This window comes from Nicotiana sylvestris, chromosome 8 (assembly GCF_000393655.2).
Source record: "Nicotiana sylvestris chromosome 8, ASM39365v2, whole genome shotgun sequence".
NCBI classification, from domain to species: domain Eukaryota; kingdom Viridiplantae; phylum Streptophyta; class Magnoliopsida; order Solanales; family Solanaceae; genus Nicotiana; species Nicotiana sylvestris.
In genome coordinates this window covers 73,478,976-73,503,708 of record NC_091064.1, presented here as the reverse complement: position 1 = coordinate 73,503,708, position 24,733 = coordinate 73,478,976, and the positions used below count along the sequence as shown (strand labels likewise).

The 24,733-nt window shown below is 36.6% G+C and overlaps 1 protein-coding gene across 3 annotated transcripts; it reads right to left on the bottom strand.

Moving 5' to 3' along the window:
- Positions 1 to 1,990: 1,990 nt before the first annotated feature.
- Positions 1,991 to 23,550, bottom strand: LOC104216426 (protein VAC14 homolog). Of its 3 annotated transcripts, none has more exons than XM_070152780.1 (21): positions 23,072 to 23,546; positions 22,885 to 22,998; positions 22,725 to 22,790; positions 19,655 to 19,810; positions 17,093 to 17,182; positions 16,898 to 17,017; positions 15,147 to 15,175; positions 14,893 to 15,035; positions 14,704 to 14,798; positions 14,002 to 14,088; positions 13,530 to 13,637; positions 13,296 to 13,387; positions 13,060 to 13,141; positions 12,154 to 12,219; positions 10,626 to 10,741; positions 10,393 to 10,513; positions 10,021 to 10,182; positions 9,789 to 9,917; positions 8,863 to 8,931; positions 2,762 to 3,052; positions 1,991 to 2,493 (listed from the first exon to the last, which is right to left on the bottom strand). In XM_070152780.1, exons 1-21 carry the CDS (start codon positions 23,165 to 23,167, stop codon positions 2,395 to 2,397), a joined length of 2,331 nt encoding a protein of 776 aa, XP_070008881.1. In that variant the 5' UTR covers positions 23,168 to 23,546; the 3' UTR covers positions 1,991 to 2,394. The 3 variants fall into 3 exon arrangements, 2 of the variants coding, with proteins under 2 accessions (XP_070008881.1, XP_009764762.1); XR_011401389.1 differs by lacking the exon at positions 1,991 to 2,493 and adding an exon at positions 9,492 to 9,565 and having other exon boundaries at positions 3,036 to 3,052; positions 23,072 to 23,550; XM_009766460.2 differs by lacking the exon at positions 19,655 to 19,810 and having other exon boundaries at positions 23,072 to 23,542.
- Between the last annotated feature and the right edge of the window lie 1,183 nt (positions 23,551 to 24,733).

Here is a 24,733-nt window from a genome sequence, read left to right as displayed (position 1 = left end):
CTCACGTTACTCCTTGCACCCCTATGTGCAAATTCAGGCGTTGCTGATCCTGCCTGTGCGAGTTGAGAGCTCCCGGCGGATATTCGGAGTTCACGAGGTAGTTGTTTGACGTCCGCAGACCCGTGTTTCTCCCTCTTTATCATTTCTATCTCATATCAGACTTTTTACTAGTTGTAGACCTTTCAAACTTGTATTGGGTTTTATAGATGCTTATGACTATTGACACCCTGGTTTGGGCTGTGTTGGGTTGTTCTTCCGCGTATTTATGATATTATCTGCTACTTTGGATTATCTATTCATGTTTAGACTGTTTCTAAATGCTAAATTGTTAATAATTGAAAAAATGGGAAATGTCGGCTGGCATTGTCTTCACGAGAGGCGCCATCACGACCGGGTCCGGGTTTAGGGTCGTGACATTTCACTCTGCAATGTTATTGATATTATATATAGTATCGGGTTGCACGTCGCAACAGTACTGATATTATATATTAGATCGAGTTGCACGTCGCAACGGAGAAAATGTATTATGGTTATTCTTGGTTGTTGGTTTATGTTACTGTATAGTGTTGTGAGACTGAGTAATGATGATATTTTGTGCCCCTCTGTCATTTATATTCTTGTTTCGTTCATTATGTGGTTATTTGTTTCTTTATTTCCCTTTATCAACTGCGCGGGTAAAATAATAAGTGAGTATCTTTAACTTAAAACCCTGTCACTACTTTACGGAGGTTAGTTAAGATACTTACTGAGTACATGAGGTTAGTTGTACTCATACTACACATATGTACCTTGCGTGCAAATCTTGGAGCTGTATACCTGTGGAAGACGGAGCCTTGAATTGAAGACGTACATGCGTTCCGGATTCAAGCTACCTCTTGTTCATGGTAGTTTAGGATTCCATCTCTATTTATGCAAACTTCAAACATATATTGTATTTATTCTTAATGTCGATTTTGTAAATCTAAGTCATAGTGACTCATGACTTGTCCTACCAGACCTTGGGAAGTTGTATAAAATTCAATTGTTTTCATTCTTGTTGTTATTTGATCTTTCACTTGGGTAACCTTATTCTATGTCAGGCTTACCTAGCATTAGGGTTAGGTCCATTACGATTAGGTGAATTTTGGGTCGTGACATCCACTTATTTTTTGCCAAAGGATTCTTTCATATTTTGTCCAAATAATATTAGGAATGCAATGAATGTGTATCTTAGGGAATAATGAGCAAAGTTCTGGACAAATGATAAATCGAGATAAATCTGCTATATTTTTTTAGTAAAAATATCCTGAAGGAGTAAAAGAATCATATGTGTACTTTGATAGGACTAGTACAAAGGAATAAGATGGGAATGTAATCATGTACCATGGACTACCAATGGTTGTTGGATGCTCAAAAAAAAGAAGATGTTAGAGTTTATTTAGATAGAGTTAAGGCGAATATCAGATATGAAGATGGGCATACATGGAAAATACTGATCTCTTCGCTAATTTTGAGTCAGATAATTTATATATTATATTATTTTTTTCCTATTTCCACTACAGGAGCAATAGATAGGTTAATATGACAATGCAAAATCCAGAAATTATAAAGTTAAATCAGGATCCCATTAACACAGCAGATAGCTAGGCTACCATTTCTTGCTCATTGGAGAGAGTTTCAGATGAAGAAGAAGAAGAGGAAAGGGGGGGCGGGGTGGGGAGCAGTAAGCGATATGGGAAGAACAAGAAGAAAATGAATGGTTGGGGAAGGGGGGAAGGAAGCAGCTTCGATTTTGGGGGAGCAGTTTCGTTGTAGAAGCGGGTACTGTGCAAATCCAAAGGCTGGCCCATGCCGAGGGAATGAGATGTCTCGCACAACCAAACTAACAAGAATTGCGTTCTGAAACTCAGAGCTTCAAAATTCTTTCATGTCCCAATACGCAAGCCAATCCCAAGAAAGGAACTTACGCATACAAATTCGGTAGGAGCATGCTGAATAAATTGAACATATATTTTTAAACCATTGTATGTTATAACAATGGGAAATTGAACATTTCCCAAACCCCACTAGTGGGATTTTATTTTATTGGGTTGTTGTTGTATGTTATAACAGAAGAATTATGAATAAAACGAACTGTTCATATATCCTACGAACCTACATGCTTTGCCCATATGGTATTCAACAAAAATAATAGAACCACATGGACAAAAACAAAATCCATCCCTTAAATATTCTTTCAAAAGGAAAAAGAAGTGCTAGGGAACATCCAAGCCCAAAAATTAATACCCATTTCTCCCCTCCTCTTCCACCTCAACCCTCATAATTTTTGAGAAAACAACTACTAGGATAATTTACAACTTATGAGGTACTGTGATCACCATATAATCAACTCAATTAGGAGGCAGAAGAAAACAGTCAGAGTTGCAACTGTCCCAAGCCTCTACCAGATGATCTTGAAGGGGGCCTATTCAATTCTGAAGCAGCTCGTTTTGATTCTTCTGCTATTTGTACCTCCTGAATAGGGAAGAGGAGAGAATGAAAAACAGAATAGCAGCAGTCCGAGCATATAATTATATATCTTGTTTTGTGCCCCTTCCCTGACCCATACAAAATCTGTCAATCATCTATCCTTCTGACAGCTTGAGCAAAATTAGTCATGTCAGAAAATTAAGTTCCCCTTTGAACAAGTACCCGTAAAGCTTAATATGCAAGTTAAGTATTATCCGTAAAATCAGTAGAAAAAGCATCAGTGAAGAAGTGGACAAAGGAAGCAGAGAAAAACCTTCATCCACGAAGTAGAAACAAAACGTGATTGAGTCTGTGACTTTGAATGCAAATGATGTTGCTTCTGAATTTGCTGAAGCTGCTGCAGCTTCAAATCAAAGTTTATACCACTATGCATGTCATGCAAATTTTCATTGAGGTCCCCATCCTCAGAGATTTGTGAGCCTCCTCCTCCATAGTTAAATTGAGAATAAGGAATCCCAGATGTTCTCCTAAATCTCTCTTCCTTGAAGGAGTATGAAGGCACAGTTTTCAAACGAGTGCGAAGAACCTTAAAGGCTGCACTTTGCTGCATCAATTGATTAAAAGATATTTTAGATTAGCAAGAGCACATATAATTGCATTATAGATGAGGATATGGAAATTTGGCATGCAATATTTCTTTTGACTCAGGCACACATATCACATGTCAGATAGGTAAGCATCACTGATGAGAAATTTTACATTAAACCTCACACAACTGACATTAGTTGTGTCATGTGTGAGCGTTTTTATCAGTTGACAAGTGTACATTGTGGGTCCCACAATCTTCATTCTCATGTCCTACCTTCTCCACCCACCAGTGCATTGTAAGTAGAGATGAATACATCACTCGTCTAATTTTCTTACTCGTTGACACATCACATACCCTCTCCACCATGTTCTCTCTCTCTTCAACCTCATCCAATCCCCATATCCTCCAGTTTAAGGTCCGAAATGGGAGCGCTACTAACCCACAACCTCATCTCTATTTTGATTTGGGTAATGAAGTTTGAGAAATCATAAAAAATCATGTCAGGGTTGGAAGGAATTGAAATATGGATAGTGTATAGAGTAAAAGTAAGGGTGGTGCTGTTAAGAACTCTCAGCGGCAAATGGGGTTGTGGAGAAACTGAAAAGATGGGTCGCCAATAGGAGACCTTGAAGAGTTTGGTTCTAGTTTGGTAGAAAAAAGGAAGATGAAATTTTTCCTTTTTGGACGTTTAAGTTGAAACAACAGGCTTCATTGATTTGGCAGACTATATTGCTTTAAGGGAAAAGGGCCAAAAATAGCCCTCTACAATTATTTATTGTTTAGATATATCCTCCGTTATACTATCGGACCGAATATACCCTTACCGTTAGGCAAACATTCAAATTTGCCCTCATTTTAACAGACTGAACACGTGGAAACTATTAAACAGAAGATCCACCACTTGAATAAAAAGACCCAGCCCCATATCCTAACCCATAGCCCATTCGAACCTCCCCTCTCCCATTAAAATCATTTAATCCAACGGGCAGTAATTGGGTATTTGCTAAGGGCCGGCAAAGAGGATGTTGTTGTGGTTGATAATCCATGTGCTTGTGCTTGAAGAATTTTGAATTTAACAATGTTTCTTGAAATGGGTTTGGTTCTTGTTTTATGTATCCATAGAAAATATATAGAAAAATGATAGCGAAAATGTTTTTCTCGGTTTGGGTCCTAGGCCTGCTGATCTTTTTCGATTCCTTCTGTTGTGTATTTCTGGATCTGAATACTATTATTTTTCATTTCTACTTTTGCTAATTATTGTTTTTACAATTTTTTGGCTCATTTAGTGGTGTTTGCTACAAAATTTTGATTTTTTAATAATTAAAATTTTTGCAAGATTGTTTTGAGCATACTACCAAGAAAGAAAAGTTTTTTCCTCTTTGCATAGGTCGACAAACTATCTTAAAATCTTCTTTTTGAAAGTCTTTAAAAGAATTTGAAAATTATTATAAAAAACTCTTCTTCAAATTTTTTAAGCAAACTCTGTCAGTAGCAGGCTTTAAGAGGAATTAAAGATTCTGTTATCATGTTGTGTTGCTATAGTGGAAACCTTTTAAATTATCTCTGTCATGATCAGTTTGGTAGATCAGTTATGAAATCTAATTTTGTTTTTTACTTCATACCATAACAGTCGGCGTCTGTGCATTTACTGAGAAAGAGAAAAAATGATCAAGGATTATGGGTTTAGTGGTTTTAATGGGAGGGGGAGAGGTCCCAATGGGCTATGGGTTAGGATATGGGGTTGGGTCTTTTTATTCAAGGGTTGGATCTTCAGTTTAATAGCTTCCGCATGTCCAGTCCGTTAAAGTGAGGGCAAATTTGAAACTTTGCTTAACGGTTAGGGTATATTCAATTATGATAGCATAACGGAGGATATATCTAAACAACAAAAAATAGTAGAGGGATATTTTTAACCCTTTTCCCTTGCTTTAATACAACATCACCAAGTAGCTATTGGCTTCTTAAGAGATCTGATAGCTTTTGAAGGAGATTTGGTTTCCTTGGAGCCAATTCTACCAACAGGGGATTGAAGAGACCGGCCGAAGGAGGAAGCAGAGAAGGAAATAAGGAGAAATCTCTGGGTGAAGAGCTGGGTGAGAGAGAGGAAAGGGACGAGGGAGATACTGGGCCTGCATCAGACACTTGTCATGTACTTAAAATCTCACACTATACATGTGTCTCACTAATTGTAAAATTTCTCATCGCAGATAATACACAAGAAGCAAGAGAGTGACAGTAAGCAAATATTCACTTTAAAGGAAAATGAATATTCAGATTAGCTCTTTGTTAGAGTTGTCAGTATGACTATACATGAAAAATTAAGCAGTTATGATCACTTTTAATCATAAAATCAAAGCCCTGTGACACCAATTCTAACGATATAAACAAGTAACAGCTCACTGAACTACTCATGCGACCATATGCTCAACTTTTGGCACTGTATTAAATTAGACTCGAGAAACTAAACTTGCAAACAAAAGCTAATACAAGGAAACTCTTAAGACACACATACCAGATGAGAATTTTCTTTTTTCGTTTTTGAGAAAGCCAGATGAGACTATTTTTTATGCAATCTTTATAAATGTCTCTCAAGAATTATGGAAGCTGCAGGAACTTCTGGAACGAAAGTTCTTGCTTCTCTCTAGAACCTCAAACAATAATCAAGGTATCCACTTGTTCATTTCTGTGAATCAACCAAAGAACCTAAGAAATGCTAAGAGCTCCGTTTTGAATAAAAAGGTGACTGCCTGGACAGTAATGTTGTTCAACGATGACTGTCATGTAAAACGAATTAGACCGTAGCTAATGTTCTCTGTTTCTACTTGTGAAACAAAGAACCTGAAAAAATGCCTAAAACTTGCCTGCTTGGGAGATTCGATCAGAACTCTCAATAAATGGTAGTAAGCCGGTTATAGGAGCCTGTAATGCAGGGACATAGCCGAATGACAAAACATACGCCCTGCTCCACATGGAAAAATTGGTCACAAATGGAATGATGGAGGCTTCAAATGGAGTCGAGAGACTAAATTGAATCTGTTACTCAGCAGAAGTTCGAGAAACACAATATCCAACCCAACTGTCAGATAGACACCTGATGCTATATATTGAGAGAGTGTACGGAAGAGGCAACAAGAACACCTAATACACTGAAAAGATAGACAAAGAGCCCAAAGTCGTTGAGCAATGTCTGGCCTTCTACAGTTAGGTCACGATGAAAAACTAAGGAGGGTGCATATTTAAAACTGTCGTGGAAAGATCAGACAAAGATGGAGCCAAAGGAAGAATGGCCCAATGCTTGACCATGCTCCACAATGCCCAGAAAAGCAACTCAGGTTGTGAAGGACTTACATCTGGCCTGGCCCATAAATCCTAATTAAAAGAGCCCACAGCAGAATTTAATCGAAAAACCAACAACAATTTCCAACCGATATTGTGGTGCCTTCTTGCTTCCAAATCAAGTTAATGGGAAAGCGGCCATAGAAAACGGAGCAAACAAAGCAGCAGGAGGTGGCTGGAGACAAGTCGACAAACTACTACTTGCCACTGATTTTCAAGGTCAAAGAGTCCAGCAGAGTACACAAGGAAACAAATGAAGACTACCAATCTTATTTGAGGGCGGCGAAGCAATAGGACAAAATAGGCCAGGCGCCATAGATCCAAAATCCAAGTTCAGCACCAGAAGCAGGTTGGAAAACCCTATTTACTGCAAAAGAAAGAAGGTTAGGCACGAAATGATGGGAAATTGAGTAAAAGTTGGAAGAAGCAGGCCAAATACTGAAGAACCCTAATGGCGAGAGTCGGTGCATTGGCAGCGAAAAAGCAACAATCAGGTAGCAGCTACCACGTGGCAAGAAAGTCACACCTCTGGGATGAAATTCCAGCAGAAGACAGTAATAAGAGGAGCAAGTGGTTCGAAAAGGTAGAGGGAGCAGGGGCAACTTTGAGGGGTTGGAAACAGATGATGGGTACGAGAACGAGATGCGAATGGGCAAAGTTCAGGTTTCCAAAGGGTGGGCAAAAAGATTCTAGGATTTGGAAAAACTTTTAGGTTGTCTTTTTAGGTTGAAAGGGAGAACATTGCAATTGTTGTCAGAAGTTTAAAGTGGAGGCGGCGAATTGTTATGAACAGCAAAGAGAGCTGGGTTCGAAGAGTGAGTGATATGAGGATTTTAGCGATGCCATAGAAAGTGAATTTGGAGGCTTGACAAAAAGTATCAGGTATTATAGGAGGTGTCATCTACCTCAAAAAAAAAATATTAAAAACCATCTCAAAAATTATGGGAGGTGTGTATCAGCAGACAACTATGGGACTCAGGAAGTGGGTTATAGGACTACTTAGACCACCATGCCATGTGGTGGAAGCCTGTGGAAAAAAATATTGAAATTATAGGAGTTCATCAAAAATATTAACTTCAAGATGGAGAATGGAGCCCAGGTGATTTATGGAGACAAATTTTTTTCTGAGAGAAATAACTGTATCACAAAGCAGCACTAAGGAGAAAATCACTTCCCTGCAATTTGCAAGATTTCTTGTCAACATACAACAAATTAGCACAGTATATAGGTTTAGATGAATCTGCACAACTGAGAAGTTGAAGAGGTCCAGAACCTCCTCGAGCTGTTTATACAACAACAACAACAACAACCCAGTATAATCCCACTTAGTGGGGTCTGGGGAGGGTAGTGTGTATGCAGACCTTACCACTACCCTGGGGTAGAGAGGCTGTTTCCAAATAGACCCCCGGTATCCTTCCCTCCAAGAACTTACCACCTTGCTCTTGGGGAGACTCGAACTCACAACCTCTTGGTTGGAAGTGGAGGTTGCTTACCATCAGAGCAACCCCTCCTCGAGTTGTTTATATAAGGAGAAAATCTCAATCTTTCTCAATCATGTTTGAAGACAATCGAGATGGGAGACACATATGTAACCACGACTACACAGTAGTCATTCTATCATAGATTTCAGAGGACATGATTTTTCTCGCTCAGTTTGGGTTCACAAAGCCCAAGAAAGGTATACTTTTTAATGTGATTTAGCTCAGTGGGGAAGCCACGCTTGCATTGATGAAACCAAGGAAAAGCTTGTCAGCTCATGCTTCATTTATAAAAAGGCAGGGCATGATGTGAACCACTTATTACTTTATTTTTCAAGTGGCACACAGGCTATGCAGACAGCCTGGATCTTTTAGGAGCTTGATTGAGTGACGACTTCAGACACCTTCAAAAGGATGCTGCAAAGTTGGCCATTTAGGAGGAATAGGAGTAAAGAAGAGAAGTGACCCCCACACTTTTTGGCGCATCTACAACAACAACAAAAAGACCAGTGTAATCCCCCAAGTGGGGTCTGGGGAGGGTAGTGTGTACGCTGACCTTACCCCTACCTTAAGAAGATAGAGAGGTTGTTTCCGATAGACCCTCGGTACAAGAACAGTAGAACTTTTTGACCCATCTGTAGAGAATAAAACCTACGAGCTACTGAAAGGTAGAAAATACCTTGTTACAGATTAAAGAAACTTTAATGTTCTTGTACATTTTAGGAGCACCTATGAGATATTAGCAGAGATGATTTGTATCTCTTTGTCGAGAAGCATTGTTTTGCTCGAGGCAGTGTTTTGGAGAGCGAGAAGCGGAAAAAAGCGAGGAGGCTTTGCTTCACCGTAGCGAGAAGCGGAAAGCGAAGTGCGCGCGTTTTTCATGTGAAGCGCAATTTAATACATAAATAAAAAATATTAAATAGGCACAGATAAATGACTAAGAACTCAATAAAAATAACATATTAAGCAAAATGTTTCAAGCAGTCACTAGAGAACTAATTCAGAACACACCTGGGGTAGCAGCATCAGCAGACCATATAAGGCTTTTAACAACCATATGTATCTTCCAGGTTCAAGAAGCTGCAAGGAAACAGTCAATAAGTAACTCCCCAAAATGTTGTAATGCAATCAATAAGTTGAGCACAATCAGTACATCCAACCACACAAAAACTATGAGTTAATTCAACTGACACCATGGAAAAGAAAGGCATAGCTCAAATTAGGTCCACACCCACTTCATTTGCACACACTTCTGGAATCTGGAGCAAAAATTAAGGCCTGCAGAAGATGTGTTATTGGTGAAACATTGGGAATTTTTTTGGTAATCTATCAGCCTTTTTGCTGTATGATATGTTGGTATAAGATTGTTCAGTGAAGTAGATAGTCGATAGTAATTTAATCTGCTTTACTCCAGGTTGTTTTCCCCTGCTCATTTACTTGCGATGCATCTGAAATATAGACTACAGAAGCATTTTGGTCATTTGGCATGCTCCACCGAACATACTAGAAAGTAGAACCATGTGCTTGTAGGAGCGAAGAAAACATTCTTGATGCAATAATACTAAGCATCCAGAAGCATCTAGGAGTGAAAAATAACAGAATGCAACTTAATTCTAAAAGGCAAAGGAAAGAAATGTTACGTTTTTGCTTCATTAAGCAGTTTTCGTCATTGGCATCTCTATTTTTTCCGGCTGAAATAGTTGGTCTCTACATCCTAAATTGGGATAAAAGAAGCACATATCACTAAGACAGATGAAAACACTCAGTTGCTTTTGATTTTGGACTACCTCTTCAACAATAACCCTCAAAGTGAAAAGTTATTTACAAGATCCCAAAAAAAAAAAAAAGACGCACTTGCTTCTGCCAAAACCATAAACAAACATAAGGAAAAAAAATTCAAGTATTAACAACTTGATAAAAGGACAAACTGAAAATACCTGCAGCCTAAGGTAAGCAAAGGTTGGAGTCTCCAGAAGGTGGATCAACTTGTCCAGTTGGACTAAGAACTTAACATTGATGTCTTCCTCAACCAACGAATGAATAACAGAACTTGCATGTTGATATGCCTGTAATGTAATCCCAAACAGATACAAGACCAAGGTCGATTCTGTTCAAAAATAGGAAAAGGGGTAAAGATTTGGAGAGACACAAGTAAAAGTCCTGTCCTACCTGAGCTAATAGGCAGAGGCTAATTATCGCCATTGGCGAATGGCACCATGATGCATACAAGGAAAGAAATAAGTTCTTCCCATCAGCATTGACCAGCGATTGTTTAAGAAGATCTCGAAGGTCAGACAACTCCGACGAAGTAAGCAAAATCAAGTTTAAGGCCTGAAATAGGAATCAGCAGACTACTCAGCCCTTTTTTCAAACATTACAGACCCGAAGAGAGCTGCATAATTCTAAGTTTCTCTAATATGTTCTTTGATAAGTTTCTCCAAGCAGTGATACTTAACAAAGCATAATGACTGTAACTAATTATTTCGTGTCATTTGTTAGAATCAAGATAGTCTCCTTATAAACATCTGTCAGAAGTAAAACCTGAACCATGATAGATGCAAAATCAAAATCTGATTCCCCTTCAAGTATGGTAGACAGTTCACGGTAAACTCTTTCAGCATCTAGAAGGAAACACAGTTGACGAATTATCAAAGCTCCACGTCTGAGAGGAAATTAGAAGGTGTGAAGCTAACAGAAACGGATCTCAAAACACTTAAGAAACAATGAAAAGACACCAACATCACACCCCAAAAACGAACAGAAAAAACAATTACTTTTCTAGAAGTGAGTGATCAAGCTGAAAGTTGTGAATCAGGAACACAACAAGCTGGCGGAAGTGTTGAGGATCTTCAGCTATACATGCATGCACCTCGAGCACCAAAAGCACTACCTGAAAAGAGAACTAACACTCTCAGCACAATAGCAGGAAACTCCCTATACAATCGCAACCTCGAATGAGTGGATGTGAAGAATCAGTTGAGCATATTATTATTATAATTAAGGACTTTTCTTTTGGATAACTGGAAAAAAAAAATCAGTAATATCAATCTAAACCGAAAAACGAAACAAAAACATCTGCCCAACCCTGACCTCCCCACCCCCTTTCAAATAAAAACCCTTCCAACCAAAGGAGGTTGACCATAGATTAGAACTAGCAGCTACAATACAATTGTCTTTACCTTTTATTTTCTTTACAAGTTAGGGTTAATCTGGGTCAGACGAAATATGAGAGACAGGCATTTATGGAAATATGCAGTTCACTAAGCTTAACTATGAAGATTAAGCAGCTAAAGAATGAATTCAACTTGTTCAGATAGAAGATATTCATGGCAATAAACTAAAAAATAACAGCCAAATATTCATAGTAGAAAAGCCAAAGTGTAGGAAGACAATCAAGAGGCTTTTTAGTTATTGTGCAAAACAGCAAGTATTTACAAGCTTTTGTACCAATACCAAATGATGCTGGTGTAAATTTCATAAAACATGGGGTCGGGGACAATCTAGAAACACTAATTAGCTGTCATGCATCAACACTAATAATATCAAGAAGGTCAAGAATAAATATCAAAAGAGAGAAGGGCAGGAACTACTTATAATACCAAGTTTTGACAATAAACTATATCAGAGCAGCAGACCAAGGGCAAGCCCAAAGATACGAATAAAGCCAACAAAGCGACAAGAACATCCGTAAAGAAAAACAAAGGTGCCATGGCCAGGTCCAGCAGAAAAGTAATGTGAAATATAACTTGCGTTGATCATAACTGTGAACCTGGCAAAGTGACACCATCCAGGCAAACTAATCTTAAGCAGACTAAAGCAGTATGAAGTACCTCATCAGAGGGATCTGATAGCGCCTTTAGAAGAGAATCAAGGATGTCATTAAGAAAAACTAAGACAAGTATTTACAAGCTTTTGTACCAATACCAAATGATGCTGGTGTAAATTTCATAAAACATGGGGTCGGGGACAATCTAGAAACACTAATTAGCTGTCATGCATCAACACTAATAATATCAAGAAGGGTCAAGAATAAATATCAAAAGAGAGAAGGACAGGAACTACTTATAATACCAAATTTTGACAATAAACTATATCAGAGCAGCAAACCAAGGGCAAGCCCAAAGATACGAATAAAGCCAACAAAGCGACAAGAACATCCATAAAGAAAAACAAAGGTGCCATGGCCAGGTCCAGCAGAAAAGTAATGTGAAATATAACTTGCGTTGATCATAACTGTGAACCTGGTAAAGTGACACCATCCAGGCAAACTAATCTTAAGCAGACTAAAGCAGTATGAAGTACCTCATCAGAGGGATCTGATAGCGCCTTTAGAAGAGAATCAAGGATGTCATTAAGAAAAACTAAGACCTGTTTCAAAAATAAGAAGAAAAATGAACACATATGCTGATAAAAATTCAGGAACCACAGAAATGTAAGCAAACAGAAGCAATTATTGATCAACCGACAAAGAAATCTTTGTAAAATAAGGCTATTATCAAAGCGTTCACAAACAATATACATCATATTACTTCTGAAAGTTGAAACAAACATGAAAGATATTTTTAACTTGTAAGGCAAAAATATGATTAGAGAAGCAATAATTTTTCTAACAATTAAATTATAAACGACAAATACATAATCTTACCTTTAAAAATCTAAATAATTCTTAGTTATCCATGATGAGCATTTATTTGAATGAGGAGACTACCATATGCAACTTTAATACACCTGACAGCAATGCAGGATCTAGTGTTCCACTCTCCAGCACTCTTATCCTCCTAGAAGAGAGAGAAGAGAGAACAAGCACGGGCAAAATGCGGAACCTTTCTTTCACTGGATGTAAAAGAATGGCCTATGCTAAACCAATTGAATTTGTTCTGTAATTTAAGTTAAAGTTATGAAGAAGAAAAAAAAGAAATGTAAGTTCCAAGAATCAATAATGCAGCTCTTTCTAGTAGGAAGTCTTTGATAATTCCTATGACTACTCACTCCCACCTAACAATGAACTAGTAGTGCTTATACAAATCCAGGCTCCATTACCCAGCTTCTAGGGAAACCCATTACTCCATCCATGCTGATAATGTAGTGTAAATTAAAGATATTGAGCCATGTTTCAACTTAAATAACCATCTTCATGACCATGAAAAAGCATAGTCATCATGCAATAACAAAAAAGAATGGTTCACATGATGTTAAGTTTTCAGTTACCTCTGAGCGATGTCTATTTAACAGGGTTGACATCCAGTGCAATGCTTCAATACGTGTTGCCTCCCATTCACTGGACAACTGCCTGATAAGCAGATAAGACAAAGTTTATAAGAAACCTAAATAATATTACAAAAGCCACTGTCATACAATTACTTTGATTGCTGACAGTGAATGCAACATCAAGAGAAAACTATTTCAAAATATCAAACACTATATTTTCCTCTTTAGTTTCATACCTCTGAGCAATGGAGAGGATTGCTCCAACATCAAATCCCTCGGCTGGATCAGTTTCGATGCCTCGAAGTTCTTCATTCGTTTCGCGAGCAACCTGATTGGAACAAGCAGAGAATAGGATAAAAGTGAAAAGGGAGACACAGAAGGAATAACAAGAAGCAAAAACATCAAAAAAGAAAAGGTGGCATGAGAAGGAAAAAATGTAAAGTACTACAACTATCAGACAGTGTACTTACAACTCTTATTTTCTCTTCTTTATCAGATATACAGGGCAAAATTGCTCCCAGAATGTCAGCGTAATAAGGCACAAGCTGCTCTCCACCAAGTTTCACAAACTCATTTATCTGTAGAGCAAAGCACTCTATTGAAATTGATATAACAGATCGAAGCAAGAAAAGAACTAAAAAAGGGCATCCCAGTGCACAAGGCATCCCGCATTCTCGCAAGGTCCGGGGAAGGACCGCACTCCAAGGGGTGTGATGTAGACGGCCTATACTAATGCAAGCATTAGTGGCAGCTTCCACAGCTCGAACCTGTGATCTTATAGGTCACACGGAAACGACTTTACCGTTGCTCCAAGGCTCCCCTTCGAAGCAAGTAGTGAACTATTAACTATTTTTATACCAACGAAACCCAAGGGGAATAAAATATAAAATGAAGCTAACCATAACATGGTGTTTGATGAATAATACATGTCAAGGTCCTTACCCAAGTTACAGCAGTCAACCGAGTAAATTCATCCTGCGAGCCCGCCCTCTGTACCAGTATCTCTGCCATGCGACCATAATCTACAGACTTGAAAAGAAGTTCTGTTTCAAGTTAAAAAGTAATCCAAGAAAAAGACATACTAAGATTTGCTTTTTAACAAAATATCTATGATTTAACAAAAAGAGATATTTTTCTTACTTGTAGAGGATGGAGACACAAAACCATAGAAAAGATACGTCTGCCATGTATAAATCAAAAGCAAAACACAACTACTAAAACAATACTGATAAACACAAGCTACACCTGAGAGTAGCCATTTTTTGCATCTCCCTAAATAACTGGGCCACTATAATAATACCCCCTCTGTTTCAACTTATGTTTGTTAGTTTAACTGGGCACGAAGTTTAAGAAAGTGCAGAAAACTTGTAAATCTTGTGTCTTCAACTAAAGATATGTATAATGTACCAAAATGCCCTTCAATCTTATGGTCTTAAATATGCCATGTAGAATGTTAGAGTTAAAGAGTTACTAAACATAGAAAGAGGCATTCTTTTAAAAACATACTAAAAAGGAGAGTAACACACATAAATTGAACAGAGGGGGTAATAAAGAACTGCAAGTTGTATCATTCCTTTTTTTTGGCCATCTAACCATTATATATCATTTAACAGTTTAACAATCTACATGTGGCAGTAATCTTACTGGAGAATTCTTGATCTCTTGCAAAAACTCTGAGAGCGCAGAATCAGCCTGTTGTCTTATTTCATGGCTATTATCACTCAGCATATTAAATAATCCTGCAGTAGATCAACTCAAGTAAGATCGCATTGATGTGAGGAAACAGAGCATTAAATCGCACAGGACTCTTAAACTTGATATACAAGCACTAACCATCAAGAAAATCAGGAAGAAAACCGAGCATATCTATGTCTGGAACACTGTCTAAAACTGTGATCCATCCAACAAGAAATTGGCGAACATAAGGATTGAGGACATTCATCCGTTCTCTCAACAATGGAATAAATTCTTCAATGCTGCATAAGAAATTAAATAATCAATTCAATGCTATTTCCATACAAGACGCATCAACCAGACAATAGTAAATTCATTCCAGTTTGAAGATATTGGAAGTATTAACAGCTCACCTGAATTGATCACTCTCTGTGACAATGTCCTGCATCCCACAAAAGTTGCAGAACAATGTAATAATACACGATCAGTCAAAATATCAAACTTGTGAACATCTTTTGATTAAAATAACTGATCAGTTCAGAGAGAAAATACTGGCACTCCCATGTCACCAAGGGTCCAGTCCGTCAAATAATGCATGGGAATGAGAAATAACTAAGAATAAGTCAAAAGAGAGAAAAGAAGGAACCCAATCTTATCTACCTGTAACAAATAGAATTATATTCTCTTAACTATTCTCAAGAACCAAAAACATTCAGGCCTCATCTTTGATCCACAAAGACCCTCAATTCCATGTATATATATATATATATATATATATGTATTAAAATCACGATGCCCCTTAGCGACCTTTTTTACCCTTTAAAAATAAATTTTATATTGGATAAAGTTGTAATTTATGTTATTTTCCTAATATTTAGGAACATAAAAATAATTAAAAAAATTCTTACTAAATCATTCCTTATTTAAACTAGGTAAAAAGACCTAATAATTAAGACTTTAAAAGCAATTAAAGTTTTACCTTATATGAATTGTTAAAAAACTACCAATAACCAAAAATCAGCAAACTAAATCATAAACCATCGGGAAGGAGTAGTACATTATGACGACTCAATAACTATAAAAAAGGATTAGTGGTACATAACCTATGTTTTTAAAAATATTATTTATTGCTACTAATTTGATAAATGATTTTATTATGTTCTTTATATAGACCAAACTAAAGTTGCTTATGCCATTGGAAGGATGAACAAATATATTAAGTCAAATGCAACAAAGCCAAATGACGGAAATCATAGACATGAAAAAGAAATTTCAGGTATATATCAGATAGTGACTAATGATCAATATTAGTTTGTATACTTTATCTTATACTATAATATTTAAAAAATATACTCAATAATTAGAACAAATAACCGTAAAATAATTTAAGAATATAAGAGATACAAAATGATTGGCAATAATCAAAAGCATGAATGATTCTACAAACACAAAATATCAAAAAATTAAATGTCAAATTGACATTTTTATCATTTGAAAATAGATTTCTTATTAGATAAATATAATTACCGCAAAATAATTTTATTATTAAAAATTTGAATCAACAAAATTTCTTTTACTGTTGAGAACAAATATTAAGTTTTTGAATTAACAAATTAACAAAAGAATGCAATTAGATTCCTTTTAAAATTCATCATATAAAAAAAATTAGTTTTCGACTTGACTAAACTCTTAGGGTATACGAATTTATTTTCATAATAAGAGCATTGGCAATGGAAAAAAATCTAAAAATAAAATAAAATCGATTATAGCGTAGTAGTAAGAGTTAAATTGGTAAAAATAACCACAATTATCATAAGACATTCTCGCATAAGTACTCAAAAATTGCAATACGACACTGAGAACTTATCTGGCTAGAATTTTTTCTCTATTATCCCAATATCCATAATATTATACTTTCTAATTCAATATCAAAATCTAAAAATACTTTTGAAGTGACACTTATTAATTGCATGTCAGATATACATTGTTTAATAATATTTATATAATTTTTAAACTATTATAGTTATTGAGATGGGATACACGCGCGTATCCTAAGACACGTATATACACATATTATTTCTTGTCCTTCACCTAATCCTTTGTCTTGTCGCCATGCAATAGCAAGTAGTACAACATCCAATGATATAAAGATCTTTACTTTTACCTTTACAAGTCTATCCAAAAGATGAGCAGCACTTTGCACATTAGCATCTGAATCTGCTGAAAGCTTACATAATGCATCAAAGATCTGGTTGAAGAACACAATGAAATCTCCTCTTACAACCTGCAAAAGTAGCACAGTTGAGGTCCAAAAAAAAAGTAAAAAATTGCAAAGTACAACTTCCTTTATCTATCTCACCTTTGCTATATTATACAGAGCTTCACAGGCGTAATAACGAACTCTGCTATCTTGATCCGAGAAGGAATTTAAGACTGGTGGCACAATTTGCTGGCATATCACATCCAGACAAGGTGTAAATTGCACATAGAGAAGCAAACTGTTAAATACTAGGCATAATCCAAAAATGTTTAACAGCACCAAGGAAGCACAATTATCAACCTCTACAGAACAAGCAAATCATAACAACAAATCTAATAATCATGTTAAAAAATATACTTCAGAGACAAAAGTAACTTTGAATTATAAAACCCAAGGAGCATAACCAATATGAATCTTTTCAATCCACTTTTTTCTCATGATGCATGTAGTTTACCAACAAAGAAAGCCCAAAATCAGAGTTTTTGCCCATTCTTGGCAGAGAAATTGCTTACTATACAACAGAAGGCACAAAATCACAGCTCTCTGATTACAGAATGGACATAACAGAAGTTAAAATAGATTAAAAGCTCAGGAATAAATGAAATGAATAGAAAATACGCTACTAATCTATGAGTTTTTAACCAAAATCACCCTTCTTGTTTCACCTCAACTTCCACTGCATCCTTATAATATTCTACTTAACCAAAAAAAAACATCCTTTAAGTTTACCACAACTAAGCTAAAACATCCCTCCATTAATATCTCCATCCACAGTTGAAGGGTCCTTTATTCTTATGTCAACTTTCCTTGCCCAGAGAAGGGAGAGCCTTCACCTCCGGCAAGCTCTTCTTTGTTACATCTTTTTTCGTCTTTGGGTTTTTCCCGTTTCACGAAATCCATTGTAAAATGTTCTTTCTTAATCTGCTATTTTTTTATCTTCTTACCGTTTCAGATTTCCTATTACTTTTTGTGATGGAGATTTTTTTTATCCAACGGCAAATTTACAATGAAAGGTAAAACTTTCACCCAAGATCAGGTAGTTCAACGATTAAAAAACCCATTTCGAGCTTTCCAAAAGTCATTTTTTGTCGTCAAAGGAGGAAGAGGATGAAAGATTTTGTGAGAAAAGGGGGGAAAATAGAGAGGCCACGAAAGATCCGTCGAATGTAGACGGAAATTTTAATGGAGGGATGTTTTTGGTTAACTTCGGTAAACTTAAAGGATGCTTTCGATTAAAGTGAAATATAATAAGGATGTAAAAAGAAGTTGAAGTGAAACAAGAGGGATGCTTTTGATTAAAAACTCACTAATCTACCATAGCACTAAAGGTACCGCAAGCCCAAATCATTGCAAAATTTCTTTGAGGAGCAAAATTTCTTTGAATATGGAATAATGTACTAGACAAATGTGATAAGAAATTGGCTAGATGGAAGACACATTATTTATCACTTGGTGGCAGAACCACTTTGATAAATAGTGTGTTGGACGCTTTGCCTACATATGTTATGTCGTTATTTCAACTTCCTGCCAAGGTGGAGAAGAGATTGGATGTTATCAAGAGAAATTTCTTATGTCATGGAAACACATAAAAGAAAGGGTATAATTTGGTGAGATGGAAAACAGTAACCTCAAATAAGATAGTAGGGGGCATGGGAATAAGGAACTTATAAATTCATAGCAAGAGTTTAATGTGTAAATGGCTATGGATGTATGGCAGGGAAGAAAATAACCTGTGGAAAGAGGTGGTAACTCAAAAATATGGGAAAATGGGTCATTGGTGCACCAAACCAATTAACACAGCCTATGGGGGGAGCAATTGGAAGTCCATCAGAGCTTTATGGGAAGACTTTACAGCTAATACTGAATTTTGCCATGGGAATGGCAGAAAAATAGCATTTTGGTCTGATAAATGGATAGGGCATGAACCTTTAAGATATAGGTTCCTTGAAATATTTAAGTTAGCACTTATGCCTAAGTCAACAATCAGTGAAGTACAACAACAATAACAACCCAGTAGAATCCCACTAGTGGGATCTGGGGAGGGTAGAGTGTACACAGACCCAATCCCTACCCCGGGGGGATAGAGAGGTTGTTTCCGGGAGACCCTCGGCTCAAAGACAATAGATCTGTAACAACAGAAACCAGAAAAATAGTATCAGCATCGTAAAAAACAGCAAATACATGGAAAGGCCAACAAAAATGCAGTGTGAAACACAACAAAAACCGCTAGCAGTCCTAAACAAAACACTATCAGACTAGCCGGTACAACGAGGAGAAACGTTCGACTACCCTCTAACCTACAACTCTAATGTTCGACCTCTGCACCTTCCTATCAGTGAAGTATGGAGCCAAAATGGATGAAATCTCACTTTCAGGGGAGCACTAAATGATTGGGAAATGGCGATAGTGATTGATTCTATCTAACTACGGAGGGACTGAGAAGACCCAATGACAATGAGGATACCATGGTATGGAATGGTATGGACAGCAAGGTATTCACAGTAAGAGATGCATATACTTATTTCTCCAATAATGGACAACAGAACATCAACTGCCCTTGAAAGCAAATTTGGAAGATCAAAATACCTTACAAGGTTAACTGCTTTACATGGCTAGTAGCAAGGAGGGTTTGTCTAACTCAAGATATTCTTCAGAGAATACCTCCAGATGTTTCCTCTGCAAAGCTGAATCTGAAAACAATAGCCATCTCTTTCTCCATTGTGCTTTCACTTCCCAACTATGGAATCTATTTTTGGCCTTGGTAAATTTGAAATGGATAATGCCGGGAAGCACATGTGATCTACTGAAAGCTTCGAACTATGCTGGTAAAATGGTCAGTCAGAAAAAATGGTGAAGGATTATCCACTTGCATTTGGTGGACCATAGGAAGGAAATAACATATGTTTTGAAGATAGGAGTAGCTCCATACAAGTAGTTAAAATGAATTGTATTTTAAATTTTCACTTTTGGTGTAAAGAGTTTTGTGTACGAGATGCAGAATCTATTCTATAATTTTTGGAAGCCTTGTAAAGTTCACAAGGATAGTATCCTGTAAATACTGTTGCCAGCATAATCTTTGTGCTGATGAATAAAATTTGCTAGCATTCTCAAAAAAATCAATAACAACGCAAATCATAATGGAATATGCTCACCTGTCCCAATAGACAGATAGTTACCACACACCACTTCACTTCTAAATCATACCCCAAATGCTCACTTTGTTTCCCTTCAATGACTTATAGTCAAGGGACCTGGATCCAGGAAAAGCTAAGTTGCTCGGACTCTTCACTTTTGGTGCCGCACTCGTGTCGACACGGCATTGGTGGGAGTGGGGGTGGGGGTGTGGGCTCCGTACCGGATCCGGTCAACCGATTTTAAGTACTTTGACAAGTGTTATTAAAAGCGCGCGAGGGGAGGGCTCTGTGCCTTTTTGCCCTAAAGCACGACACTGGTAAATAAGCGCACGCTTCACCCCTAAAAAGCAAGAAGCGAGGCGATGAAAAAAAGCGAGAAAAGCTCGCTTAAGCGAGGTCCAGCAGTTGACTAGGTTTTTTTTAAAAATTTGCAAATACACTTACGCACACTTCTTCCAAACATCAACGACTGCGACCTTCGACTTCTTCTCTTCTGCTCTTAGGTAAGTTTCTCTTCTTCTTCTTCAGCTCTTTCTTCTCTTCTCTTCCTCTTCTGATTTTCTCTGCTTCATTGTTCATTGTTCAACTCCTCTCATCTTTTCTCTTCTTCTCTTCCCTTCTTCTTTTCTATTTTTTTCAGTTCTTATTTCTCTATTCTTGTTCTGTCCTGTTTTCTAATTTATGCTTGTGCTCTATTTTTTTTATAATTTTTGTTGTTCATTGTTCGACTCATCTCCTCTTTTATCTTCTTCTTTTCTATTTTTTCCCGGTCTTATTTCTATGTTCAGCCATGTTTTCTAATTTGCTTCTTTTTTTTAAAATTATGTTGTTCATTATGCTTCTGATCTGTTTTTTTGTTGTTCATTGTTATGCCATGTTTTAACTGTTTTGCTTTTTTTTTTTTTTTTTTTTGGGGGGGGGGGGGGGGGAAGGTTATTGATTGTAGTAAATTCAATCTTATTATTCAATGGCGTCAAGCGAGAAAAAAAAAAGATCAAGCTTGGACTATCTAGTTTTAGTATCTATTATAACTTCTTAATTTAAGAATTGAAGCAATTGCTTAATATGTTATTTATTGAGTTCTTGATCATTTATCTATGCCTATTTAATTTTTTTATTTATGTGTTAAATTGCGCTTCACATGAAAAAAGTGCGCTTCTTCGCTTTTTCCCGCTTCTCACTCTCCATAACACTGACTTTGACCAAAACCGACGGAGAAATTCAGGGCAGATATAACCATTTTTGAAATAAAAACGAAAGCTAGGGTGAAATTGGAGAAAATGGAATACCTAGTATATAAAAATTTATATGCCAGTTCTTTTTCTTTTATTTCCTTCTCAGATTCTCCTCTTGATCAATATTTTCTCCTCATCGGAATACCTTTTAAGTTCTTCACATATAATTTCTCATAATTTAGACATATTTTAATAACTCTATTTTAGATATTTGAATTATTTTTAGCCAAATCCCACACACATATCCACACTTGGATCCGTATCCCCGAATCTTAAAATTCAGATCATGAAGGATCCGACCTCTAGATCCGCACTCGTGTCGAACACCTGCACTCGAGTCCGAGCAACTTAGAGGAAAAGAAGCTAAATTTCAAATTGGTACCTACAGCGTTGACCGTTGAAGCTGCAGCATAACTACAATGCTGACCACTAGTAGTATTTGTCTTGTGCTTTAGCAAAGCCGCATAGGGACCCAGAATTAGCCCTTCTTAATATTTCTCACTAAAAGCTTAAACAAACTTCTTATCAAAGCAAACTCGTGCAGATAATCTTTAATAGTCAGCTTTCAACCTCGCATGCAGTCCAACTGAAAGTTTTCTTTTTCATTTTTCCTTTATGATTTAGTCTGCTGAAAGGTAGACTGAACAATCAAGTTTTTAAGTCATAGTCAAGATTTCATAATTTTCCTCATCTCCTTTTCTTACAACATTTATGTGATCTCTTACTCCTTTTTGACCGGGGGGGTGGGAGGAAGGGGCAACACAATCTTGATTATGTTTGGGCTCAAAATGCAGATACATATTCATATAAACGCCAAATCCACATTCAAGTTCTACATAGTGATTAAGAAGCTGAACAGTATTTACATTCAATGAATATAGAAATCACTAATAAACACAACAAAAGCTCTTCTGCACCCAAAGATGCAGCCTAGCAGATGGACCAACGAGACCACGATTCAAATCCCAACTGATGCAAAATACATTAGGTAATTTCCTTCCTTCTGTCTCTGCCGGTGTTTTCAAAAGCATAAATAGACACAAAAAAGACACAGCGATAAGTAAAGCACACACTATTTCAAAATGAAGTGTACAATTTACATAAAAAGTTTTAAGAAAAGAAAAACTAATTTCAGCATCCAATAATAAAATACAAAATAATACCTATATTAATCTAACTCCTCAAAAGTTGAGATTCTAAAAATCTATCAAGATGTTTCTCATTTTAGAGTACACTTATCTAATGCTATCTCAAGAAGAAAGAGGAACCACTAACACACAACTTCCTATTACTAAACCCAACTGCTCAAAGGCTTCCTTACATTAGCACAAAACTCAAAAATGAACATGCCATGCCACTTACCTCGAGATGCTGCGCTGCTTCTGAAGTCAAACCAACAGTTACAGCAGCCAATCCTATCAACCCTCCCTAAACCAGTATTACACACCAAAGACAGAATTTTAAAAAAAAAATTGAAGTCAAATTATAATCTTGACCTAAAATGTGAAAAAGAAAAACTCACTTTGCGGTGATTAGCTTGAGGGGAATATGTATACTCCTGAGTCAACAAATGGATGACTGCAGTGACCTTGTCGTGATCACCCGCCACAGCCAATTGCTTCACTATCCCTTCCAACTGCACAAACAGAAGGGGAAATTTAAACTCAAGATCCAATCAAAAGCCCTCTAAAAATAACACCACAAAGTACCTCAAGGGCGGCATTTTTGCGCTTCTCGTACAACTTATCAGAGAGATTACGCAAAACAGAAGCAGGAATCACAGATAACGCTTCTGTAGTAGCCATATCAAATATATTAAAAACCCTAAAAAGATCCTTCAGACAAAAACAAAAAGGAATAATAAAACCAGGAATTTCCCAATTCTCTTTTATCCAACAAAAACATCTAAAGGCAGTTTATTTACTATATACGGGCAGTAAGTATCAAAGGAAAAGCCGTAAGAAATAGATCTAAAAAGGAAACAAAATCAGAGAAAATTCGAAGCATTGAATTGAGGATATTTTTTCTTCTGGGGTTTTTGGTTTCGTTTAGAGGTGCAGTCAAAAAGGGGAGAGGGAGAGGAGCGGTTCACTTGTAAGGGTGCTTTATCGGCCGGATCGAATTAACGTTTTGATTTATCCGTTATGATTATAAAAATAGTACTTCGCTGGTCATTGAACAAGACAATGGGGCTAATTTATATCGGATTAATGATTATCGACAGTTTATTCACTAAAGCAAAAAATAATAATTGTACTCTAATTATTTTGATTGCATAGCTAAGAATAAATACTTCAACTTCTAAAATCCAATTTGGAAAGAGCCAAAAGTCATCATGAAACTATGGTGACATAATATATTATCTTGTTCACCATGTACTCTTTGGTAATAGAATAAAAACCAAATCCAAAGACCAAATCTTGCACCTGAAATTCTACTGTACTAGTCAGCTCTTTGCAATCACTTGAAAAAGGATTGTACACATGCATTACTAAACAAAGGATCACGTATACACAGTAGTCCGTGACACGAGCCAAATCCAATAGTACTTTATATACATAGGGGTAAAAGGGTAAATATAAAAATTCTTAACGGGTTAATAGTTTATCCGATAAGAAAATTGAGTAGTTCGCCTCTAAACCGTTAAGCCGTTAATTATAAAATCTCAAGCCGTTCACCAACTATTACCCCGATAACCCAATACCAATAAGCTAGTAATTCATCGGTTCAGTTTGGTTAACGATTATGGTTCGGTTTTGAACAATCCTAAAAAGTTAGGATAGTATTGGCAACCAAGTCTCTCCAATGTGTTGCCCATTACTCTTTTGAACGCTTCTCGAAATGTTTTCCCTTATTTTTTTCCTTTTTCTCCTTTTTTTAAAGGTTTTGTCTTCTTTTTTTTTGTTCAAACTATACCTATTTATATTATATTAAAGAGGAGTATGAAAGTACAAGAGAGGGATGAATTGTTGCCTAATTAAAATTTAGTCCGCTAATATGAATATTAGTTGACTAATCCACGAGATAGAAGGAGTAAAAGCAGTAAAGAGCAAATAGTAAAACACACATGATTTATACTGGTTCGGTACCGTTGTGGTACTTACATTCAGTTCCCTTGGGTAACAAGGGTTCCCTTAAGATCTTGAATAAATTTACACGATTGATAGTATCCTTTTGTTTACCATCAACATATAAAATCAGCAATTGAGTTCTAATCAAGTGACACAACTTTCTTTTGTACTCTAGATCTCTCTATCTTTTGAGACACTGATAACTCAGAATTACAGTGTTTGAACTAAGAAGTAGACACATTTGAAATACTCTTTTTGTAGTTGCGTAGTTTTCTTCTTGAGAGAGCTTCCCTTTTTATA